Genomic DNA, 22,613 nt, shown 5'->3' on the forward strand with positions numbered 1-22,613 from the left:
AGCAGTGTTGCTCCATCCCATCTTAATAAAATAGTAATCATTTCAATATTTTAATAGTTCATAGGAGTTGTATTTCATCTTTAAGAACTTCCGGTTGTTAGGGAAGCATTGAGGAGGATGTGTGTGTGCAGAAGCAACAGGTAAAGAAAACATACTTATGAAATGGAAGAGAGACACACTTGCACATAAGGAATTGAGGATTAGTGAACAAGGGAAGCACATACAGGAATGGGGAGCTGGTGTGAGATCACATACATGCACAGGTAAGAACCTATTCCCATGTTACGGGATCAGAATTTTTTGCAATTTTCTGTTCTGTCCTACTGTCCATTCAACCCCATCTTAATGCCTAAGAAGCATATTGTGAGGGAGTGTTGTATTTAGTGATTATATCTCATGACTGTGAGTCAGGAGATTTGGCTTCTACTCCTTGCTCTGCCACTGATTGATGTGTAATTTCAGTTAGGTGACTCAATACTCCAGTAAAATAAGGATAATACCTCTTCAAAAAGGGTGTTGTGAGTCAGTGTTCATAAAGAGAAAAGGAGTACTTGTGGCACCTTAGAGACTAACCAATTTATTTGAGCATAAGCTTTCGTGAGCTACAGCTCACTTCGAGGTCCTCAGATAGAAGATGCATGAGAAGAGAAAAGAGAAAATAATGATTGGCTGCCTGACAGTGTGGGAAATGGGCTTAATGTGGCTGCTGGAGAAGGGAATTTTCCCTTTTAGGACAGCAACAGCGTCTTCTGCTGTGGAACACAGGCAGTCTTTGTATCCTCTTGTCTCAATAGCCTGCAAGCTGCATTGTGCTAGCATTGGGACTGCAGGATGCTTAGAAAGTGAACATGATTCTAAAAATCTAATCCTTTTAATTTTAGCCACTTTTGTGTTAGCATATAGTATATACTAAAAATAAAGAGTATTGTATAAATAAATATTGGTAAGATTAGCTACATTTATGTGACAAAAGAAAATCTGCTGCTTTAATTACAATAGCCACTGTTGCTCCTTTGTACAATACCACCCCTTAGTTCATCTTTCAACTGTGATGTAGAAATCAGGCCTAGCAGTTGTCAAATTTAGGAAAAAGGGTTTAAACTTAAAATAGATTGTTAAACTGCAGTAATGTAAACTTTCTGTTTAAATAGGTTGAAATAATAAAAATCAGATCCAACATTTATCATTCCATTTTTAAAGTTTGGTTCTTAATCAAGAATGAATTGAAACTAAGGGGAGGACAATTTGAAGATATGCAAAATAATCATTTAAAAGCTCTGCTTCTCTGTTTTATTGTCTGCTGTACATGAGGGAGACTCGCAGTATGATGCCCCCTTGTGGCTACCCACAAAATAAATAGCATTAATGAATAAAAGTGCAGAAGCTCTTCAAGCATGGCACACTTTGTGATCCAACTGAAAAACATCAAGCATTTCTGAAATCAAATAGGCAGTTATTGGATCAGGATCTTGAGAAATATTAAATTTCAACAAATCGTTGTTTGGGGTGACGGAGGAAACAAGATACTTGTCTCCTCTCTTTTCATTTAAACTATGAAATGTATTTTTCACAAGTAGATCCTGTTTTAATAACTGAACACTTGATTAGGTAATGTTAAGGTTGCTGCAAGTGTAGTTTAATAACCCTCTACACTTTAAATATTTTAGTATGCAAATAAACCATTGATAACCTCATAAATTTGCAAATGCATACATTGTTATGCCTGGAGGGGAAATAAGTCAGGATTTATTGGTATCACTTAGGCTACAGTTCCTTAAAAGTAAAGCAGTGTTGGTAGCATTAGTTGTCCAGACAAAATGAACTTTAACTCACCTGCCCATGTGTTGATTATTTTTATTTAGCCTGGCAGTAGCTGCATAAAAATTGTGGATCTAGATATTCACTGTTCTTAGCACAGTAGAGCACAGCATGGAATCCAAAGACCTGTATATATATTTTTTCTCTACTTGTTTCTTTGCTGCTGTATTACCAATGGTTATCAAAACAATTTGATTGTCTCAGCAAAGGACATGTAGGTAATGTGTAATTGATCTCTGACTGTGTTTTTTAAAATAATGTCTCATTAGTATAGTAAGTGCTTCAGCCTACAATACTAGTATTACAAATAAAAATATATTTAAGATGGTGCGTTGTAGCACTTATGAAAGATCCCTCACTTCATCCTGGCCACTGAAAGGTTTGTTATTGGTTCTATCCTTCAGTATCCCTTCATGAGAGATTATATCAAAGAATGAAATTATAATTGATTGGTGTTATTGATTTTTTTTTTTTTAAGGGCTTAAGGGGTCATGGAAACAGCATATGTCCATGTGCTCTTTTACTGATGGCCCATTTTTTTAAATATAAAAAGCATATGTGCCCAATTTACGTATTTACTAATTAAAAAAGCTTCCTGGAAACATTAAGTAGACTATCTTCTGTAACCTTTAACATTGTAGCTAATGGATATAGCCTGGAAATTTTCATAGAAGATTCTCTAAATAATGTAAAATGATTATGAATATGTAACTAGTTAATATGCAGCTATGAAAGGATTATCATGTAGAGGTTAATGAACATGCTGCTCTTATGGTTTGCAGGGCTTTTCTTTTTGTGCTTTTAGCTCACTTCATGCATGGAAAGTCATGTATTGAGAATGGAAAGCTTCCTGTCTTCTTTTTTTTGTAGCTTCTTCTTTAATGGGGCAATTAAGCTGGAACTTTCTTAAAGGATTTTGTAAACCTTTTTTGTGCACTTAATTTATGTTGTGTACTTTGCAATCTATCAAATCTGAAACAGTGAAATATGTTGATATAATATTCTCTGATTCTTCTACTTGTAAAAGCAGTACTCTGTTGTGTACTACTACTGTTATGAAATGTTGCTACTGTATGCGACATACTAGGAAAGCTTTATTTTAAAATAGATTTGTGTATGATGCATTAATAGTATGGTTTTCTGAATGTATATCTTCTAGAAATCTTCCTCTTTGTGCCTAAATTTTTTTAAAGTTAGCAAATACATTAGGTGAGATTATTTTATAGAAATTAAACATAGGATTTAAAATTATAAATTCTTCTGTGACAAAGGACATTTAACCTTGGTGTTAGCACAACCAACTGGATGGCTGAATTTGTCCCAATGTGTTGGATTATTGTGATGGTAGTGAGATCACAAATGTGGGACTAATCCTTCAACCCTTACACATTTGAATAATTTTTAGCTCTCAAAAGAGCCCTGTTCTGTTAGTTTTCAGGCATATTCTCCTATTAATTGCTTTCAAATGTTAGCATTCTTGTGACCATGTGAGAAACAAATATTTGCAAAAATATCTGGAAAAAATGTTATATTGAGATTCTAGACATGTTTGATTGCCTCATAGCTTCTTTGCATTTCATGTAATTGAGTGAAATTGTCTCTGTTATACTTTTCAATTTGTGTTGTTGAGAGTTCTGTATGTATTTAAACAAAATGTCCATGCGGTTGTGGTACAGCAGACAAACATCTTGACTGTATGTACTATATGTAATAATGTCTATTATTACTAAACTGAGGTATCCTCCCAAACTTAATATTTTAAAGTACGCAGTCTTAAAAATATTCTGAATTGGTTAATTTTCAGTCTCTTTGGGAAGTCTATATTTTGAAGAAATAAGTGGGCTATTCAGATCATAATTGTTTCCTTAAAAAAAAAAATAGAGGTAATCTGTTTGCATTTAAACACTGTAAAATTCATTTGTACTGTTTTAGAATAAAACTGTAGGTGAAAACATTTGTAGATGTACTGATAAAGTAAAACATTTTCAGGGCTGGTTTTTCTTTTAACTGAACAGGCATGGATGTTACATTGACATCTTGTTATAATTTATATTGGTTTCTTATCCTACAAAACATGTAACATTGAAAATAGATCTGTAGATTGTACAAAATACTCGTAATCTTGTATCATGTGTCACCTAATAGTTATGGAGCAAGTATTGTACCAAAATCTGAATTGGAAAGCTGTAATTTGTTCTCCAGTTATCAGTCTGCATTAGTGTTGTGATAAAGTGTGCTGCTTAAGAACTAACATTCACATGCCTTTGCATTGACAAATAAAAATGTATATAGAGAAGCTACCAAATCTGTAAAGCTACTGTTCTAGTTTCTGATACATTGACATTGCAGCTGTGTGCTTAGCCTTGTTTTTTCATGAGCAGTTATCTGTTTTAATGACAGGTGGTCACTAGCTGCCAAGAAAAAATCCAGCACTGGTAAGTGAAAAATGTTTGATTACATGCTTAAAATACTGATGAAGTAACCTACTTGTGTTTTAGTAAAGTATCAAGCAATTATAGTATTTATAACAATGTTAGTTAAATTTTACTAGTATACTTAGGGTGTATAGTTTGAGATAGCTCTGACTTATTGCACTGTGCCCTCTTTAAAATTCATATTTTCTTTCCTGTGATATCATTGCTCTAACACACAAATATATTTGAACCTTTACGTGTATGCTTCTTTTATACCCTCTTTCCCCTTGCCATTTTTTGCACCAATAATCTTCTGTAAAGAATACTGAATCTGCCTGACTGGATAAAAAGGTGTCAGCAATTTGGAAGTTATTCCTGGGTATTTTTTGTTTTTTTATTATTATTTATTACTACTACTACAACCACTACAGGAAAGCGCACATGCTTATTTTAAGTAATTTTATGTATATATAGAGAAAACATAATGTTTCAGTATTTTTACAGTAAACTGTTTCGTAAGCATTAATACATGTAACGTTTAGAGAAAAAAAAGTGTCCCTTTAAAGCATTATCTCTGGGCACTATTTTTTTTCCTGCTGTTTTAATGTGGTAATCCATAGTTAGTAGAAAATATGCCTAGTAAATAGCAGATTCATATGGCATTTGAGGAAAATGTACATTTAATGGTGAATGAAATCTTATGAGTTACAGTGAGATATAACATTTGATCTTACAGATATCAAATTACAATATATCCATGCTGTGTTTACCATGATTTTACTGAGAGAACAACAGGAGCTGTCTTGATTATTGTCTGCAGGGTTATTGCAAAATCACAGCAACTGCCCCTTTAGTGGTGAGATTAAACCTTTGGTTATACACCATCAAGCATATAATATTTTAAATTTATTTTAAGAGGCTTTTTCTTCATGCCTGAGAGATCTCCAAGCAAATAATTTATAGTTAGTGTGTATCAAATGTTTTTAGTTTAAATGCACATAGGCTGCAAGCAGTGGATAAAAGTTTAAAAAAAAAAATCAGGGCAATCTGTACACATCATCATATTAAATTCTGACTATTGGCTTGCAGAAAATAATCTAAAAGTAATATGTTTCACTTATGTTTAAAATTCAGAGACTGCATTAATTTTCAATAAGGAAAGTATTATAGTGGTGCCATTGTTGCTGTTGTAGTTAAATCTGTCAGCATTTCCATAATATGCTTTTCAGGAGTTTATAACTTATCCATACCAATTTAGTCCAGGATATAAGTTCTCATTCTGGGAGTCTTCTTTCCCAAAAAACATTGACCAAAAGCCTAACTTTTTGAACTTTTACAAAATGAAAAGTTTACAAGTTTGTTTGTTTTTTGCTTCTATAAGAATGTCTGGAATTTTCTTCAGAGTAACAGCCGTGTTAGTCTGTATTCGCAAAAAGAAAAGGAGTACTTGTGGCACCTTAGAGACTAACCAATTTATTTGAGCATACAGCTCACAAAAGCTTATGCTCAAATAAATTGGTTAGTCTCTAAGGTGCCGCAAGTACTCCTTTTCTTTTTGGAATGTTTTTGTTTGTGTTTTGCATTTTGGGAGGGTATGGTTTTGTTTTGTTTTAAAACAAACCCTTAGTTAATATCTAATTTTTGGATGTTTTTCATAGAGAACAGGAAGGAAGGATTTGAAATTGGCTGATGTATTTTATATAGCAAAGCAGTTTACAGAGCATGTACATAATTAAAGAAAATGTATTAACATTTGGATCCACATTGTGCAAGAGCTGCGTGCTATGTGTTTCAGCTGAATAATACCATTTTATGAGAATCTTTAAGTAGCCAATGACACAGATAGATGTTAAATAGAATTGGATGAATAATAGCACAGTTTTAAAATACTCCATTTTAATACATTTCCATTAAAATTCATTTTTTTCTTTTTAATTAACTTATTTTAAAAGTATAGATTTAGAGACATAAATAACTGCTAAAATAATGAGTAAAGCATGGGGTCAGCTAAAGCATTTCCATTTATAGAAGCACTTCATAAGTTGAATCATTGCTAAATAAATATTTATTCTGCCTGAAAGTATAACACTGTTGTTGGTTTTAATTTTTTAATTGTCTATGCAACCAATAAACCCATGAGTTCACATGATCATGTGTCATTAGATGGGGAGAGAGGAAAACTTCCTATATAAGACTGTTTCAGGTCAATTCAATAAATGGATTTATTTTTATTTTCTTGGTTCTGTTATATCTTTTTAGAGCATTGCTGCATTTTCAGAGACTTCCAGAGTAGAGTATGATCCAGTAAGTTCCACTGAAAAACAAAGGTGCATCTTTTAGTCATTCCCCAATACTCTTTCCACTGAACTTTCTCCGACATAATGGTAGGCAACCACATCAAGAAATCAGCTTCCAAGGGTCACTAATATAGAATATGTGCAGTGCCGTAGAATCCTTCTGCCTTTGATGCAGAGCAGTTCCTGCAGCACTCTTATCTGGTTATTCAGTAGTGGTCAACTGCCTAATCCTAAAGGACACCACCTTCTTTTCAGATAAATGGAGAAATTGCTTATCCTGGCTGTCAAATTTAGGAGATGTTTAGCGCTGAAATGATCATTTTTTCCACTCTTGTTTTCCTAGGGATTCCCCTCTTCGTATTTCAAATATAGCAAAAGGGTTTTGACTGCTATTGCTTCTGTGCATCTTTAATAAAGGTTTTCTTACTTTAGAATATGAATTGTCTTCATATCATAAGCAAGGTGAGATTTGTGATGATGGGTTTTGAAGAGTCTATATCTTGATGTTTTTTTAAACCACACAGAAATACTTAAAAGTTCTTCTATTGCATGTTGCCACTCAGTCTTCAAGATTGTTATCCTTTTGGCCTGTCCTTCAACAGCAAGTGTTGACCTCACACTACATACCCAGCTGATCATCTGTGGGAACAAGTTTTCAAATATTTAATCAGATATCAAAACAAACAAGGTTGCATCGAGATAAACATACTAAGCTTTCGAATTCCAACGATGACCACTGGTAACTGTAGAGTCCCTTTAACAAAAAGCTGGAAATGGTGCAGTGTTAAAGATCTTTATCAAGCCTTCATTTCCAGATTCCTAATTAGATGGTTATATAAAAAAAAAGAGAGAAGGAAAATAAAAACTTCTGGCTCTGATTCAGGGGGCCAAAACTGCTAGAAAAATCTCTTTTATTTTTATATCACTTCCAGCTTTCTAGTCAGCATATTAGCTGAGCAGGATAGACTAAGGGAGAAATCCCTTAGAGAAGTCAGATGAGATAACCACAATAAAATTTTACACTCTGTGCAAAAGCTAACAACTTATTTTCTTTTCTCAGAAGAAAAAGATGCCAGATCTTCAGCCATGTGTCTTAAGGATTCCTGTTCCAAAAAACCTCTTTAGCAGAACGAATTGATTTGTTTTCCCTTGACTTCCATCCCCCACACCTCCAACTAGATTTTCTTCTCATAGTAGCAAGCTGAAATAGATTGTCCCCATTTGTTTGGGAGATAAAAATGTGGTATGACTGCATCATTGCTAATTTTCCATAAAAATAGGAATATCGTTGGCGGCAGAGAACAGAGCTTAAGACTTTTCTTCTTCTATTAACAATAAGTTGTCGTCATATTGCTTCTCTTCTAAGACTCTCACTGTACTTCGTAAATGTTAATGAATTTACCTTACAACAGCCCTGTGAAGAAGGGTGACTAATATCATCATTTTACAGGTGAAGAAACTAAAGCATAAGGGGGCTTGTCTGAGGTTTGTCAGGAAATGTGCAGCAGAACCTGAAATAGGATCCAAGTCTTCAAAAACTATTTTGTGTTTTAATCACAAAGGGTAAAATTTTCAAAAGTGTCTAAAAATAACTTTGGAGCCTTAGTCCATAGGACTCAGTTCAGCATTTTAGACATGTACTTTGAGACTACAAAGTACAGCAGATACCTTGTTGAATGCTTGAATACTGCAGTGTGTGGTAAAGTTTGATGTTTCTACTAGTGACCACTGTAACAGTAATCTTCCAGCAACTAAAAGAGACAAAAAATTATGGGATTATTGAAACTTGTTTCATAGTCCCAAAATGATCAAAGAGATTCCACTTTATTTGGGAATTGAAGAAGGTCAGTAATAGTTCGTTCGTGTTTTTTAAGGTGTTCATATTGCAGTTTCTTCATCCACCTGGTCAAGCTAGATGTCTACTTCTAGTAAACAACTGTACAGGATGCCTACCTGAACACCCTCAGAAAACCACCGGAATTCGCATCTTTTGGTCAACATTTTCAGTTCATATCCATGATGCTGACTTCCATCCCAAGATTAAATACAGGTTGAACCTCTCTAGTCTGGCACCGTAGGGACCTGACCGGTGCTGAACCAGAGAATTTGCCGAACCACGGGAGGTCAACACAGAGTGTCAGCAGGTCTCCATAGGTGTGGGAAGTAGGGTTGTGGTGGGTGTTGCAGCATCCCCAGGCTTTGTACCCACCAGGGGTCCTGGCCGTCAACCCCCCCACCCCACCCGATGGCTCCAATGCCAGCCCCAGATCTCAGCTGCTGACCTCTTGCCCGGGGTTCCAGCCTCTTGCCCGGGGTTCCAGCCTCTTGCCCCAGTTCCTCCCTTTCCCTCCGGAGCCTGAACGCCGCGAATCAGGTGTTCGTGGTGCGCTGGGAGGGAGGAGGAGGAGTTGATAAGCTGCCAGCACGCAAGAGGTGCAGGGGGAGAGGGCAGAGAGGTGAGCTTGGCGCTGGTGGATGCTCCACACCCACTAATTTTTCCCTGTGAGTGCTCCAGCCCCAGAGCACCCACGGAGTCGGTGCCTATGCTGGACTATGGATGTTGGAGTGCCGGATTAGAGAGGTTCAACCTGTACAAAGATTAATGAGGTGCTGTATTGGGGCAGAAGTAGAGAATGTCCTCTACTCTCAAATGTATATACTTGATGATGCAGTGCACGTGGTAGCTGATAATTTACCTTAAAAAAGTCTTTTTTCCAACACACCAGTTTCAATATTCTTTCAGAAGAGGGCTGTTTTCTTTTTGTTTGTTTGTATTTTTACTGCCAGCAAACAAGACAACATTCCGTAGGTAACGGTTTCTCCCAAGCTCAGAGAGTTCCTGATTTTTTCACAGTATCCACTGTTTGGATTGTTTGGCCAGATCCACCAAGACATTTCTATTTTCTTTGGCCCCTTTCCCAACTTTGTCTCAGCAACCTTTCTTGAAATGGACCAAATACCACTTCCTCACCTCACTGGTCTATCCTAAGTAAATTGATTTTGTGCAGGAAATCTGACAGATTCGTGGAAGGAACCAACCTGAACAATTTGGAAACTTGGTGCAGAGCAGCTAATGACCATTTCATTATCACAAGTAAGGGTAGTAGTAACGGCTGGGGCCCTTGCACACCCTCTATAGGGACCTTCTGCATATGGATCCATGTCATGCCTGATCTACTGATTGCTACCCTAGTGTGCTATGCCACCAGCTGCCCAGGTTGCTGCAGAAAGTACCAACATGGTCAGAGCTCCAGAGCATGCAGGGTCAGAATTCTCATGGCCAAGAGACTACTCGTAATTGAATCACTTTGGCTTACAGCTTTTAAGTTTACGGGAATGTGTTTTCTGTATCTCTTCTTCTGCTGGTGCATGGTTGTGTGAACTCAGTCTCGATAGGTGCTATTGCATATGCTGCTTATGAGTAGGAAACATATTTTGGGGGAGTATGTTTGAAATTATTCTCTTTTGCAATGTAAATTACTGAGATCCCTTCTGGCACTGACTTTCTGACTGCACTTGCCCATAAACATCTTTGTTGTTTAAGATGGGGAGTTTGTTGTCCTATTTAAGACACTTCCAAGATCACAAATTTGTTCATGAGTTGCTATATAGTTGAAATAGGTATTAAAAATCCTCATCCAAGTTGATAGGAAAAGTCATGTACAAAAATTCTGAGGAAATTCTATGGGAAAGAAAATTTCTATGCAGAATGTTCTAAAATGCCCAAAAGAAGAGTAGAGCAATATGTAAACATGCAACAATTGACCATTAGTAATTTTTTCTTGCTCAGGAGAACTAGAGTAGTGTTTCACATCTATACTCCTCGTTGATAGGTCAAGAAGCTACAATAACCGTATGGTCAAATCATCATCTTTTAGGAATTTTGACTGTCCATGGGGAGAGAAAATTCAGCTAGAAATCAGATTTAACTTTAGAGTATTGCCCCCTTTTTAAAGCCCACACTGATTGTTCATTGCAAATAAGGTTCTGAAGATTCTGCCTCTTCTAAAATATAAGCTGGAATTCCAATTTGTCTTCTAAATTATGATGGTGGTTTAATTGTTGAACCAATACAGTGTGCTGTGAGAGCTACAAAATACAGAGGAAAGCCCTATTCTTTTCCCCAAGGAGCTTGCAATTCAAAAAGATGAGCTTCCAGACTAAAATGAATGATGTCCTTAGCTGGGCCATCACAAAAGAGTTTTTAAATAAATTGTTAAAAATGTTAAAGTAAAAAAATTAATCTTCCATGATATAAAATGTATACATTTATGAATTAAAAACAGTTCTCCCTCCCATATCTTTCCATGGAGCACTGAAAATACATCAGCAGAAAACCATTAACTATTTTACATTTAGAAATAATTAAACTCACTTGAATTTGTCAACAGGAGGAAGGTGGAGAATGATTATGAGGCTCTTCAAGAACGTCTCAATACGTTGCCTGATAAACTGTCTTATGATATCATGGTACGTACAGTATAGTTCATTCAAAATAATGGACTCATGGTTTTAGTATCTGAGGTTACTGCACTGGCAGTGAGGTATATTATTCAGGTTTACCATATAGTACTTACTATAATTAATGTATCATTACTAATAGTTAAACCTTTGCTTCTTTTTCTCTCTCTCCTCTTTTTTCAAATCCATAATAAATTATAATGTTACTGACAATTGAGAACTGATGACATAAATGTTAACACAAAATATGACATATTTGGTATGCAAATCTATTCTACCGAAAACTGTAATTATGACTGAAATATGGTACTTAGTCATTTCCTGTTAGCCATAGAACAAAGAGGCCATAATATTTTCTGATTCACGGAATTAAACTCTGCGACATTGATTTTTATATAAAAAGGTGGTGCTAATTTTTGTTTTAACGATCTTTATGTTCACATAGTGAGTTCTTGTGCTTTGAGTCATTCCTAGCAAGCATACTTTAGCCTTGAACACCAACCAGAATTCAAGTTCCTGACTTCACAAAGTTACTATTTTCTTGTTTGAAGCTATTTTGTGCCTAATTCATAATACACTTTGAACGGGACTGAATTGCTGAGTGAATTGGTAATGGGATACAGAATCATTTATCTCGAAGGTGTCACTTCAGAACTACTAAATAAAATTAGTAACCATCTGCTGGGTTAGGTGGTATATCAGAATGTGAAACAAACAGGTAGTCTCAGTCCACTTCTAGTTACATCTCACTTGCTGCTCACCGGCATTCAGGTTGTCCTTCTCAACGCGGGAAGTCAAAGGCTAAAGTGAGCATGAATGCTGCACTACATTTTCACACAGGTTTTGGGAACTGTATGGTATTGGTGAGCTACTGGTAGAACAGGCTTATACTGCCTGTATTGTGGGTAAAGAAAAGAGGGGTGTTAAACTGATAACACCAATCAGCAGCAGTAACTTTACTGGGGAGGTGTGTGTGTGTGTGTAGAGAGTTTGCTGTTATCTTATACTTGAGAGCAAAATGGATAGTCTTGTTTCAAAACATTGCAAAAGTAAACCAGATTCGTCGAGCTATAGTTTTTGTTTTAAAGTGACAGTGTCAACTCGGATTTGCCATTTAAAATGTATATTAACAATCCTTGTCCCTTTAGCCAGCTATCTGCCTATGTTTTTAATTTTATACACAGCGCTGCTTTTGTGTGTGTGTAAATGTTGCAAGCTGTCATTTTGAAGGCCTTTGTAATTTCAGCCTGGGAGAGTACATCTTTAAGAGGAATATCCTCCTCAGAATCTTTCTTCAAGAGGCTCTCCCTCCCCTCCTACCTCCCACTCTCCAATATGTGCTCCAGGCATTGCCACCTACTGGCTTTTCCTTCTGGAGAAGAGGAACTGCCATGAGAGGAAGAAAATATATGGTCCAAATGCCCTGTACTATGATATGAGGGCTGAAGGGGTGGTGCTCCTGCCCTCAAGAAGTGAGGGAAGACAATGATCCAGGAAGTGTGTCTGAAGTGAGGAAGTGCTGGTCCAAGGTTGCAGGGTGACAACTCTTTCTCCTCTGGTGGAGAGTTACTTGACTATAAGCTGAGCTGGGTGGTAGCTGCTTGACTTGTTCCTCCTTCTGCTTCTCTTCAGCTGGATCACAGCTGATGGCTAACACGTATGACCTTCCCCCTTTGAAGTTCAAGCCTGAATGAGAACCAGATATGGGAGATGAGGCTGGTGGGTGGGCAATTAGTACATCAGGGATAGGGTTAGTGTGGGAGAGGGTCTAGCACTTATAAGGCCTGAGTGGGCCTAGCCTAAGTGAGTAGTGTGGGGTCTGCCTGTAGCTTATGTGTAAAGTGAACTGGTCTGTGGGGTGGGTGGAAGGATCATAAACATAGTGTCATGTCTACTGTAAACTTCAAGAAAACTGAATACACACTTTTTAGAAATTTGTCTTAAGTAATGTATTTACCACTAATTATTTACTCCCATTGCCAATACTCAGATTTTAAATCATTTATTGCTTCCTGTTCCTATGAGTTATTGGAGGAAGACATATATGGCTTCCAGAACATTGCATGAGGATGATGTTACCCTCATGTTGGTGAATGAGAACAGGAGGTGTGTGGATTAGTAAACAAACACTCCCACTCTACAGGAGTATTGGCAGGTAGCAAAAATTTTAGGCTGGAGACAAGCAAATTTGATTTGGGGAAAAATTGGGGTTTCTAAATAGGTGGTAGTAACACAACTAAATAAAACAACTGATATTTGAGTTGACTTCCTTTAAATAACATTTTTGTTATAAATCTGAGCAATATTGTACTTAACTGGGAAGTGAAAACACTTATTTTATGTATAATAGTTTCCAATCATATAAATGAGATATAATATTTTTATTTTAAAAACCTAAGTAGCAATATAGTATAACGTTTTTTGTTTTCCTGTCAGCATCCGTTAGTACTTAAGTTTTATGCCTCAGAAGGGTTTTCTGGTTAATTATTAACCTGTTCTGTTTGGCACAATATTAAATTCAAACTGTGGTTGGGATTCAGGTCGGGTAATTTGAATGTTTGTCCTGTGTTTGTGATTAAATAACAGTGCTATAGAGTTTTGAGTCCTTCTCACCATGGTTGAATGTTAGTTTATTTGTTCGGTGAAGTGCTCATTAATGACCATCTAATTTAATTTTTAATAGTGGTTTTTAGCTGTTTGCTTTCTGACTTTGACAGGTACCTTTTGGTCCCCTTGCCTTCATGCCAGGAAAACTTGTCCATACCAATGAGGTCACTGTTCTGCTTGGGGACAACTGGTTTTCCAAATGCTCAGCTAAGCAGGCCATTGGCCTGGTTGAGCACAGGAAAAAACGTATGTATATTTATAAACAATTATTATTTGAGTCAAAATTATTAGCTCCATATTAAAAATATATAAAACTGGAGGACACAATTTTTAAGTATCCTTTGACATTGCATTTCTTTTAAAGATTTATAGGTCTGGTAGTATGATTTAAAAAAAAGTTTAAGTAGCTTTTGCAGACTACAGTATTTGGTTTGATGAACTGACTTATGAAAATCTGGTTTGGAAGTAATTATCTGCACAGCACAGTTCCATAAGATGTCAGGTAAGAGTGGGAAATGTGGTGGTTTTTTTCTTTTTTTTAAGCCCTTATCAAAACTTTTAGACACTCTAAAATAAATAATTTTACCAAAATCCAGTTGTTGTTCACATTAGTAAGCCAATACAAGATGATGATCAATCAAAGGTTGTTCAGATATAAAGTTAAATGTGTAAAAACAAACCAATTCTGTTAAAATCAAGTGTTCACAGACTTTCATAGTGAGGACTGTGTCTATAGACAGTCTCTCGGACACCGCGTTTTACATTTGTGATCATGCTGACCACCTCTTTTTCAGCTCGCTTTTACATATCCTCCCTGTAAATTGCAGCAATTGCTTACATGAAATAGTAGTAATAAGAAAATATTTATTTCTTTTAACTTTAATATGCTAAATGCTTTATTCTTTTTGAAAAAAGTGAATCACACACTACTTTTGCTCTTCATTTAATCTATCCCTCCCATGTGCGCTGGTTGTCTCCCTCTGCACTTTCTTCCCTGGCACGTGGTTTTCTTCTGTTTTCCTTCTCTGGACATGCTGCTCAGTTCCTTTTGCTCCATTCTCCTGGGGACACTCCACTTCCACTGGGGGCAGGCAGATCAAGTATCACTGTATGCTCTTGTGTCTTTCCTCCTTTTATGTAGCAGCAGCCCCTAGTAAAGGCAGCTGATTTGCAGTTCATTGTCTCCAGCCAGTTTTACTTGTCACCAGACTCCTTGCTTTAAAGGCACACTCCATGTGCCTTTAGAAGCGCTTGGAAAGGGGGACAGCCAGCTATGTGATCAGCCAACTTTCTGGACCACCAGCAAGTGTTCTTCACACCACAATTTAGCTTTAGTTTAATTTGCTGTGTTATAATATGAGCCTGAAATATCAGTTCAGACGTCAAAAAAGGAAAAAAGTGGCACTTTTTAGCTATGAGCTACTAATATATTTTTCAGATTAGCATTTGAGTTATATTTTATATCAGTTTTAATTCTAAAAGTTTTGTAATCTGCCTTGTATCTAAATTTCTTTTCATTACCACTTTACCCTGGTTAGTTATCTATGTTGCTGCCTGTAGTGCAAAACCTCAGAGGCTCCCCTCTTTGTATGATTTATTTTATGTTTATAAAGAGTAGGCATGCATATAGGAAAATAAATTTATCTTCTTTAAAAAAAAATTCTTTATGAAGAGTTTTAACAAAAAAGGTAATTTGTATTTCACCTGTTTTGTTTCTTTATCCTGTTCCCTGGGGATCACTTAGCAACAGTTGCCACATATCAGTGAAAACTTCCTTCTTATTCACTGTAACCTATGTTACTTAATGTGACTTCTGCTAGATTTGAGATTCATTTTCCTTTTTTGTTATATCTTACCAGTGTTGTCACTACTAAACTCAGTGAAACTCACTTGACCTTTGCATAGTAGATGTCTGATAACACCAAGTACTCTGCCAGAACATATGCACTAGTAGACGTGGGATTTTTTTTTCTGATCTTTTAAATTGCATTAGAATATGAACTTGGAAGTTTTAAGTTCTTTTGAAGCAGAATACTGAAGGATATCTAGATATAAGGCCTCCATTCTGACAATGTCTCAGATATCACTTTTTGTCCGTATGATGGTTGCCAGTGGGAGGCTCCAAAACACTGATGTTAACTAAAAATTTTCATTTCAAATACTAAGTACAGTTTCTGTATAAGAACCTTATTAACGTACATGACATACAAAAATAGGAATTATTTTCAGTTGATATAATCACTTATGAAAAACACATGGAAACACAGAGTTATGAAATTCTTTCAACCATTTTCTAGTAAGATGAGACAACTAAGAATAGAATTGTAAATAATTTCCCTGTTTTACCTTTTTTTAAAAGTAGAAAAGCTATCTTAGATACATAAAATAATTGCAGGCCATTGGTATAACATGTGAACTAACCACTGGTGACACTTATAAACATGAAATAGTGTTACTTCATAAAAGATTTTGTAAAACATACTTTACATATTGCAGTGCAGTTGTTTTAATAGGCTAGGTCTCATTGATTTCAATGGGATTTTTGTATGTTATAAAAGTGGCTTCATAATTTACAGTGTGATAAATATTGGCATTATCATTATATTGGTGCATCATTGTTGGATTCCAATACCCCTTTTTTTGTTTTGAACACATTTATCAGGACTAGGTCCATCCCTATGGGAAAAGAGGAAAAGCTGTTTCAAGGGATCAAACTCTTGCTGTCTCAAAAATGATGGACAGTAGCAGTAAAGTCCCAATTGAACAAAGCATGTGCTTAAGGCTAGCACATGCTTTCAGTGCTTTGCTGAGTTAAGAATTAAGGTCAAATGGACAACAGTATAGGAGAGATTCAAGCTGAAATCTCTTGTGATTAAAATGTGAGGATTTCTATTGATGATTCTTTTCTTCTAGGACGTATACTTTATGTAATTGACAGTCTCATACTCATATTTCCAAACATTAGGATTTTTTTGTAGTATTAGGTATTTTTAAATTAAAAGATAAATAGAATTTTTGACAATACGAGATATGTTCTCACATTAGCATTATAAAAAGATGATGCCGATATATCAAATTATACCAGCAGAATAGTGTCAAGGTCATTAATGTTATGGGTAAAAGTAGGATTTTTTACTGTTTGTAAGTTATAACAATTACTTATATATTAAATCATTCATTTTCCTCTTTACTAATAGCCTTTAAACTAGTTCTTTAAAAGGGATTGTTGGTAAAAATGTTGCAGGCTCATCTTTTGTCTCTCTAGTAGTTCTGAAATGCCCAGGTACAACAGAATAATTTATCAGTTGAAATTTATTTAATGTAAATGGTTGATTAAAGGATGACTGCTATTGAGTTTTAAATTAAATGGTTTTAACTGAGATCACTTTAGAAAAATACTAATTTCAGTGCATAAACTTCTGTTGTTTTTTAACTTTTGAGTTAGACCTTGAGCTATTCAGTAGTCTGGTTGGTTGAAACAGATTTCAACTGGTATAACACAAGATAATTGCTGTTGTCAAATGTTACTCTCTTCATAAAATATTGATCATGTCTTCCTGTGTAGCATTTATGTGGATTGCAATAAGTCTTTCATTTACTATACAATTATACGACATACCTAGATGCTCAGGTAGTTACAGAACTCTGTAAAAGTCAAAACTAGATCTAGTAAAGTTTGTAGAATAGACAAGTATATTTTAAAATTATTTTTTAAATTAAAAGGTAATGAAATATAGTAGTGTATAAAATCTAGAAATACAGGTAATGGTAACTACCTTACACACTTGCTCATGTATATAAATGAGAAGAAAAAAGTGAAGTAGATTAAAGATACACATATACCAAATTCCATTATAATAAAAGAAATTAGCTTTTTAAGTATGTCACAGTTTAGCACAACAATAATGCAATAGTCATTTTTTTTCTTACAATTATCTTGCTTAAGGTACTTCATAATATTTCTGTTCTCCTCAAGGCATGTCTGTATTGTTTCAGAATTCAAAGAGGGAATAAAGATTCCTTTTTGTGAATATGGGATTATACCCTTTACGTGTTTGTGATGATATAAATTAATTTCCTCCCTATATCAGTAATCGCATTAATTTCTTAAAATGGGGAAATTTTCATTACAATAGTCCCTGTGATAGTTACTATAGAAAGAAATTAAATAGTTTTTCGTGTAAATATTTGTGGATTAATTCAATATGTTTGTTTGATATTCCAAGCATCTGAATACTTTAAAAGGTAGGAAATTAAACCACAAGCACCACCCCCTCCAGAAAAACCCCCACAACCCCCCAAAAACCCAATAACCTAGGAGTGGTTTATTGTGTTCAAATCTGTAGAATAAAAAATAAAATTCTACTTAAAGAACTCTTGAACTGCTTAGTAATTGTACTTCCAGTGTATGTAAGAATACCCTTGCAGTGTGATGCTGCAAATGAATTCATGAAATGAAAATACTGATTACATTAACATACAGTATTGTGATAGTACCCAATTGTAAATTGCAGTATGTAACCTTTAATACAAATATTTGTGTCAATCAAAATTGACCGATGTTTTAGATTGCAGAATTATACAGTGTTTTTCAAAAATCATTGTTTATAATAAGATAAAACCAGGCAGATAAGAGAAAAGGCTGAATTTGTTCATTATCAGTGTTAAAAGAGAGAAAAATATTGCCTACTATAAATAAATAAAATAAAAGCTTTCCATTTTCTGTATAAGAATAAGTAGGATCTTGAGGATCAACACCTTTATCATTTCAACTGGGGTATGTGAAAGTATATTGGTTAAAACAAAACAGTTGACGTTTACTTGTCCACCATTTTTTTGGGAAGGGAGCATGAGAAGGCATAATGTTATGGAAGAAGTGTCCCTTGTTTTTCTTTATTAGCATAACAATATTGATGTTTTACTTTTAACTGTTGGTTCGTGCATCTGTGTCTGTCTGTCTGTCTGTTTAGATCTCCCTGTGTATTGCAGAATTACAGAATATTCTGTTACCATAGTATTAAACATTTTTTAGCTGATGCTTTTTAAAAAAAATATTTCACCTGTTTATTTGATGACCCCTATCACTTCCTCATTTATCCTTGTTATATAAGGAACTGATTCTGTGAGCTCTTAAGGGCCTAAAATTGCTCAGCAACTCCCAGGAGGCATTTAGTTTCTCATAGGACCATGGCCTAAGCATTTTAACCAATGTAAGGAGGAAAAGATCAAGGAGGAAAAGTTCTTTCCAGTCAGTGCTTGATAAGTTCAGACTTTCCAAATATCAGTAAGGATGTTGTCTTAAGGAGTTGTCTACACACAGTTTTTGTACCAATTTGACCCTATTTGTTTAGAAATCAATATAGTTAAATTGGTGCATCTCCCAAGTATGGATGCTGTTACACAAGTAGATGGGCCTAAGAGGCAAGTCTTAAAGATTTATTGTAATTGCTCAGATAAGGAGGAAATTTACCAAGCAAATAAAGGGTTTAAACCCAAATATACCAAAAGGAATCTTTGTTCTCTTTGAAGCTTGAAACAATACAACCCTAAAAAATGTTTGGTTGTATAGAGGAGAGTTTTGAAAAGCATCTAGTTCTGTAGATAGTTTTTTAAAGCTACATATCTCATTTGATCTCAGTGACCAATAATAGTCTGTTGAATTAATACCAGTTTTAATTTTAGTTATAAACCAGATAAAGTTTCTTAAGTGCCAAATCCACCCACACAAATCTTTAAAAGCAAGGAAGTAACAAATTAAAGGAACCTTTTTGTGCTTTAACACCCACTCATCACATTAACTGTTCTCTGCACCCTCTTCCATCTCCAACCTATTAAGAAGTAGAATACACTCTTGCAAAAAAACAAACCCTTAAGTCCAACCTCAGTAACATTAGCATATATTTATTGTGTACGTTCCTCAGTAATGTTAGCATGTATTTATTGTATACGTTATATGTGTGCACTGGTTAAATGTATGACATGATATATTATTTGTTCACGGAGTAAGTCACATTCATTATAGATGATGAAGGGATCTAACCACTAAATATAAGTTGTACAGGAAGTTATACACTGTGGTTACACATCCAAACCAATGTCTCAAGAGGAGACTCGTGGCTGACTTTCTTAAATTTTCCTTCAGCATTAAGCAAATGTGCCTAAATCTATTTGTAGAAGGGTTTTGTGTGTTCACAAAGACCACCAAGAGATTAACATGAAAAAAGCAAGGCAGACCAGTTGATATAGCTCCAATCCATTTCTGCTCTGTCCTGTTTCACATAATTTAACCTTTCAAAGTAGATCAACCTGTTCTCACTGTTCTTATCTCCCATAGCCATTTAAATTCCAAAGTAACAGACAGAATCCAGTAGTAACCAAAATAATGTTTCTGGTTCTCCAAATCCTTATAGACAACACTCCTAGGATGTTAACATTGAACAGAGATAATTGCAATTTATATCCAGCCAATTTAATTAACCCATTGAAACCAAAATGCACAGATGAGAATTCACGCCGGTTTGGCATTAGTATGTTGTCGTGTCTCGTAAAAACTGTCTTCAGAGGGCTTTATTTCAACATGATAAAATGAATTCTTCTGCTAAATTATAGTTTTTCTCCCCTTAAATCAGAGTTGGTAAGATTAAACAGAGGAAGTGTCTTTAAAATGGCACTTTGTACTATAATAGTAGGCTTGGAAGGATTAGATTTTTATTAGTAAATGTTGATTTCACTATAAACAAACCAATGAAAAAATTACAGATAGATAAAATAAGAAAAATCCTGCTTGAAAACATATGAGTTTTATTTTTGTATATTTTCACGTGATGTTGACAATTTGTGTTTGTAATGCTTATAAAGCTTTAGCTTTTTGAATCTCAGCATCTACTATTATTAAAGAATTATTGCCTGACTCCGACCTTAATTTTGTGCAGCTATGAAAATTTAAATCAATCAAATAGGAAAAAAAAAAGCTTAAAAACAAACATTGATTTTATCCATCAAAACTATAAATAAATACGAATCAAATTCTGCCAAGCCTAACAATAAGCTAGGGCAGCCAAGGAATTTGTCCTCAAAAAGTCCCTTCAAACTGATATTATGATGGCTAAAGGCTGAGAACCAGTTAGCCATTGGTTTCTGTAAATATTCACAGAAAAAAACTACAAATAATGTTTTTTGATTGTAGCAACTTTTTTGTCCTTTTCTCAATTCTAGAAACCAGCCTTAGAAATTCCACCTTGTCTATAATGCTAAATTACCTTTTCTGCGTTGTTTAACAAAAACAAGCAAAGAATATTAGAGTTCACCTGAAAGCCACATCAGCCTTCCGTAAAATGATTGAATGTGACAAAGTTGGACAACTTCTAGTTCAATCCTTCTTTAAACCACAGAGGAGCTTAAACCACAGAGCAGGGGGAGGAGAAGGCTATGAAGCCTCACTTTAAGGACATGTTTTCTGTTGATGCTCATTTAATAAGGAGTTATAACTCTTTAAATGGATTGTTTCTTTTTATATCTGGGGGATTTAAAAATTCAAAAACATCTTGGCCTGTAACAAAGACTTTTAAAATGTATAAGGCCAAGTCTAAGGCACAAAATCCTGTGCTCTGCTCCAGGGTTACATGCACCCACCATTGTGCCATGAGACTGAGGCTTCGAAACTAACAGACTCAAACATAAGAAGGGCCATTCCTTTGGGTAATGGAAGATCTGTATCTTCTATATATAATAGGAATCAGTATGGTCCAGTAGACTGACCACAGGATGGGGAGCTAGGAACTGCTTTATAATCCCAGCTGTCCTGCTGATTTATGTGTGGCCTAGGGCAGATCACTTAAGCTGTCTGTTCTTCATCTGTAAAATAGGAAAAAGAAATACTTATCTAGCTCACAGGGGTATTGGGAGATTAGTGAATGCTTGTACAGCATTTTAAAATGTAAAGCACTACATAAGTGCTGAGTATTATTACATAACAGACCAAACTGTTGCACACTAGTGTGGCCACAGAAAGTAAAATTGAAACATGGCTTTCAAGAAAAAAAGATAATCTAGATCAATATGTTGAACAATATGTAGATGAGGAGACAGTGACTGAAAACTAGTGATGTTTAGGAGACAGTTGAGCATCACATTTACTATGACTGTAAAATAAAAGCCTGAAGAAAATTGGTCTCAAACTAGAAACGTATGTATATTGGGACTACCTTCAGGAACTGAAAGCACAGATGGAAACATTTTGTGCAGAAGCTAGTGCCCACTTTCTTTGTTTTGGACTTTGGAGGGTATCTTATATATTGAAAAAGCTACAGAATGTGTGATAGAAATAAACTAATGAGCTAAAATAATGGATACGAGAGGTGATTGTTGCAGTGTCTGTCATTGAGGAACATGAAACTCTTGAAGGAGTTGCTTTCAACTAGACTTAGGATATTTTTTGGAAATAATACTTCAGCCAGATGTGTGCTGTAGAAAGAACAAGTGTGGATCAGTTATCAGAGGAGGACCAAAAGAGTTGATTGGTTTGACTAAGGTAATTAAAATATGTATCCATTCGGTCTTTATTTATTTTAAAAGACCAATATGTTTGAAATATATATGTAAAAATATTTCCTAGTTTGACATTGATGCTATAGATATGATTTTGAAAGAACAACATGTAAAGTTTTCCTTGAGTATCTTTTGCAAGACTAATATAGTGGACCCTTTATAAACTGTGTAATGTAAATAGTTATATTTTCTGAGAACTTTTTAATACGGTATGTTGTTAAATTTCAAGCAAAGCGGGCATATAAGTGAATTTTTGTGAAGTTAGATAGTCTAATAATGTTGGTAGTCATTGTGCCCCAGTTTTCCCATCTCCTATATAATTTGTCCCAGTTGGTGGTCACAGTTTCTCCTCTGCTGACCCATTTATTATGATTGTTTATTTTTTGTATTATGATAGTGCCTAGAAGCCATAGTCCAGGACCAGGAACATGACCCCATTGTACTAGGCATTGTATAAACGTAGAACAAA

General features: G+C 35.2%; 1 protein-coding gene across 5 annotated transcripts in view; it reads left to right on the plus strand.

Moving 5' to 3' along the window:
• Positions 1–22,613, plus strand: part of URI1 (URI1 prefoldin like chaperone) — a 61,777-nt gene that overhangs the window by 12,605 nt on the left and 26,559 nt on the right. For 3 of the 5 annotated variants that reach the window (XM_073307798.2, XM_073307796.2, XM_073307800.2), the window contains exons 2-4: positions 4,219–4,253; positions 10,921–10,999; positions 13,708–13,843. In XM_073307798.2, the coding sequence (XP_073163899.1) occupies positions 4,219–4,253; positions 10,921–10,999; positions 13,708–13,843 (250 nt within the window). The remainder of the gene's footprint in view (positions 1–4,218; positions 4,254–10,920; positions 11,000–13,707; positions 13,844–22,613) is intronic. The other 2 variants (XM_073307799.1, XM_073307797.2) reach the window with 2 other exon arrangements.

Source organism: Lepidochelys kempii, chromosome 12 (assembly GCF_965140285.1).
Source record: "Lepidochelys kempii isolate rLepKem1 chromosome 12, rLepKem1.hap1, whole genome shotgun sequence".
Lineage (NCBI taxonomy): Eukaryota > Metazoa > Chordata > Testudines > Cheloniidae > Lepidochelys > Lepidochelys kempii.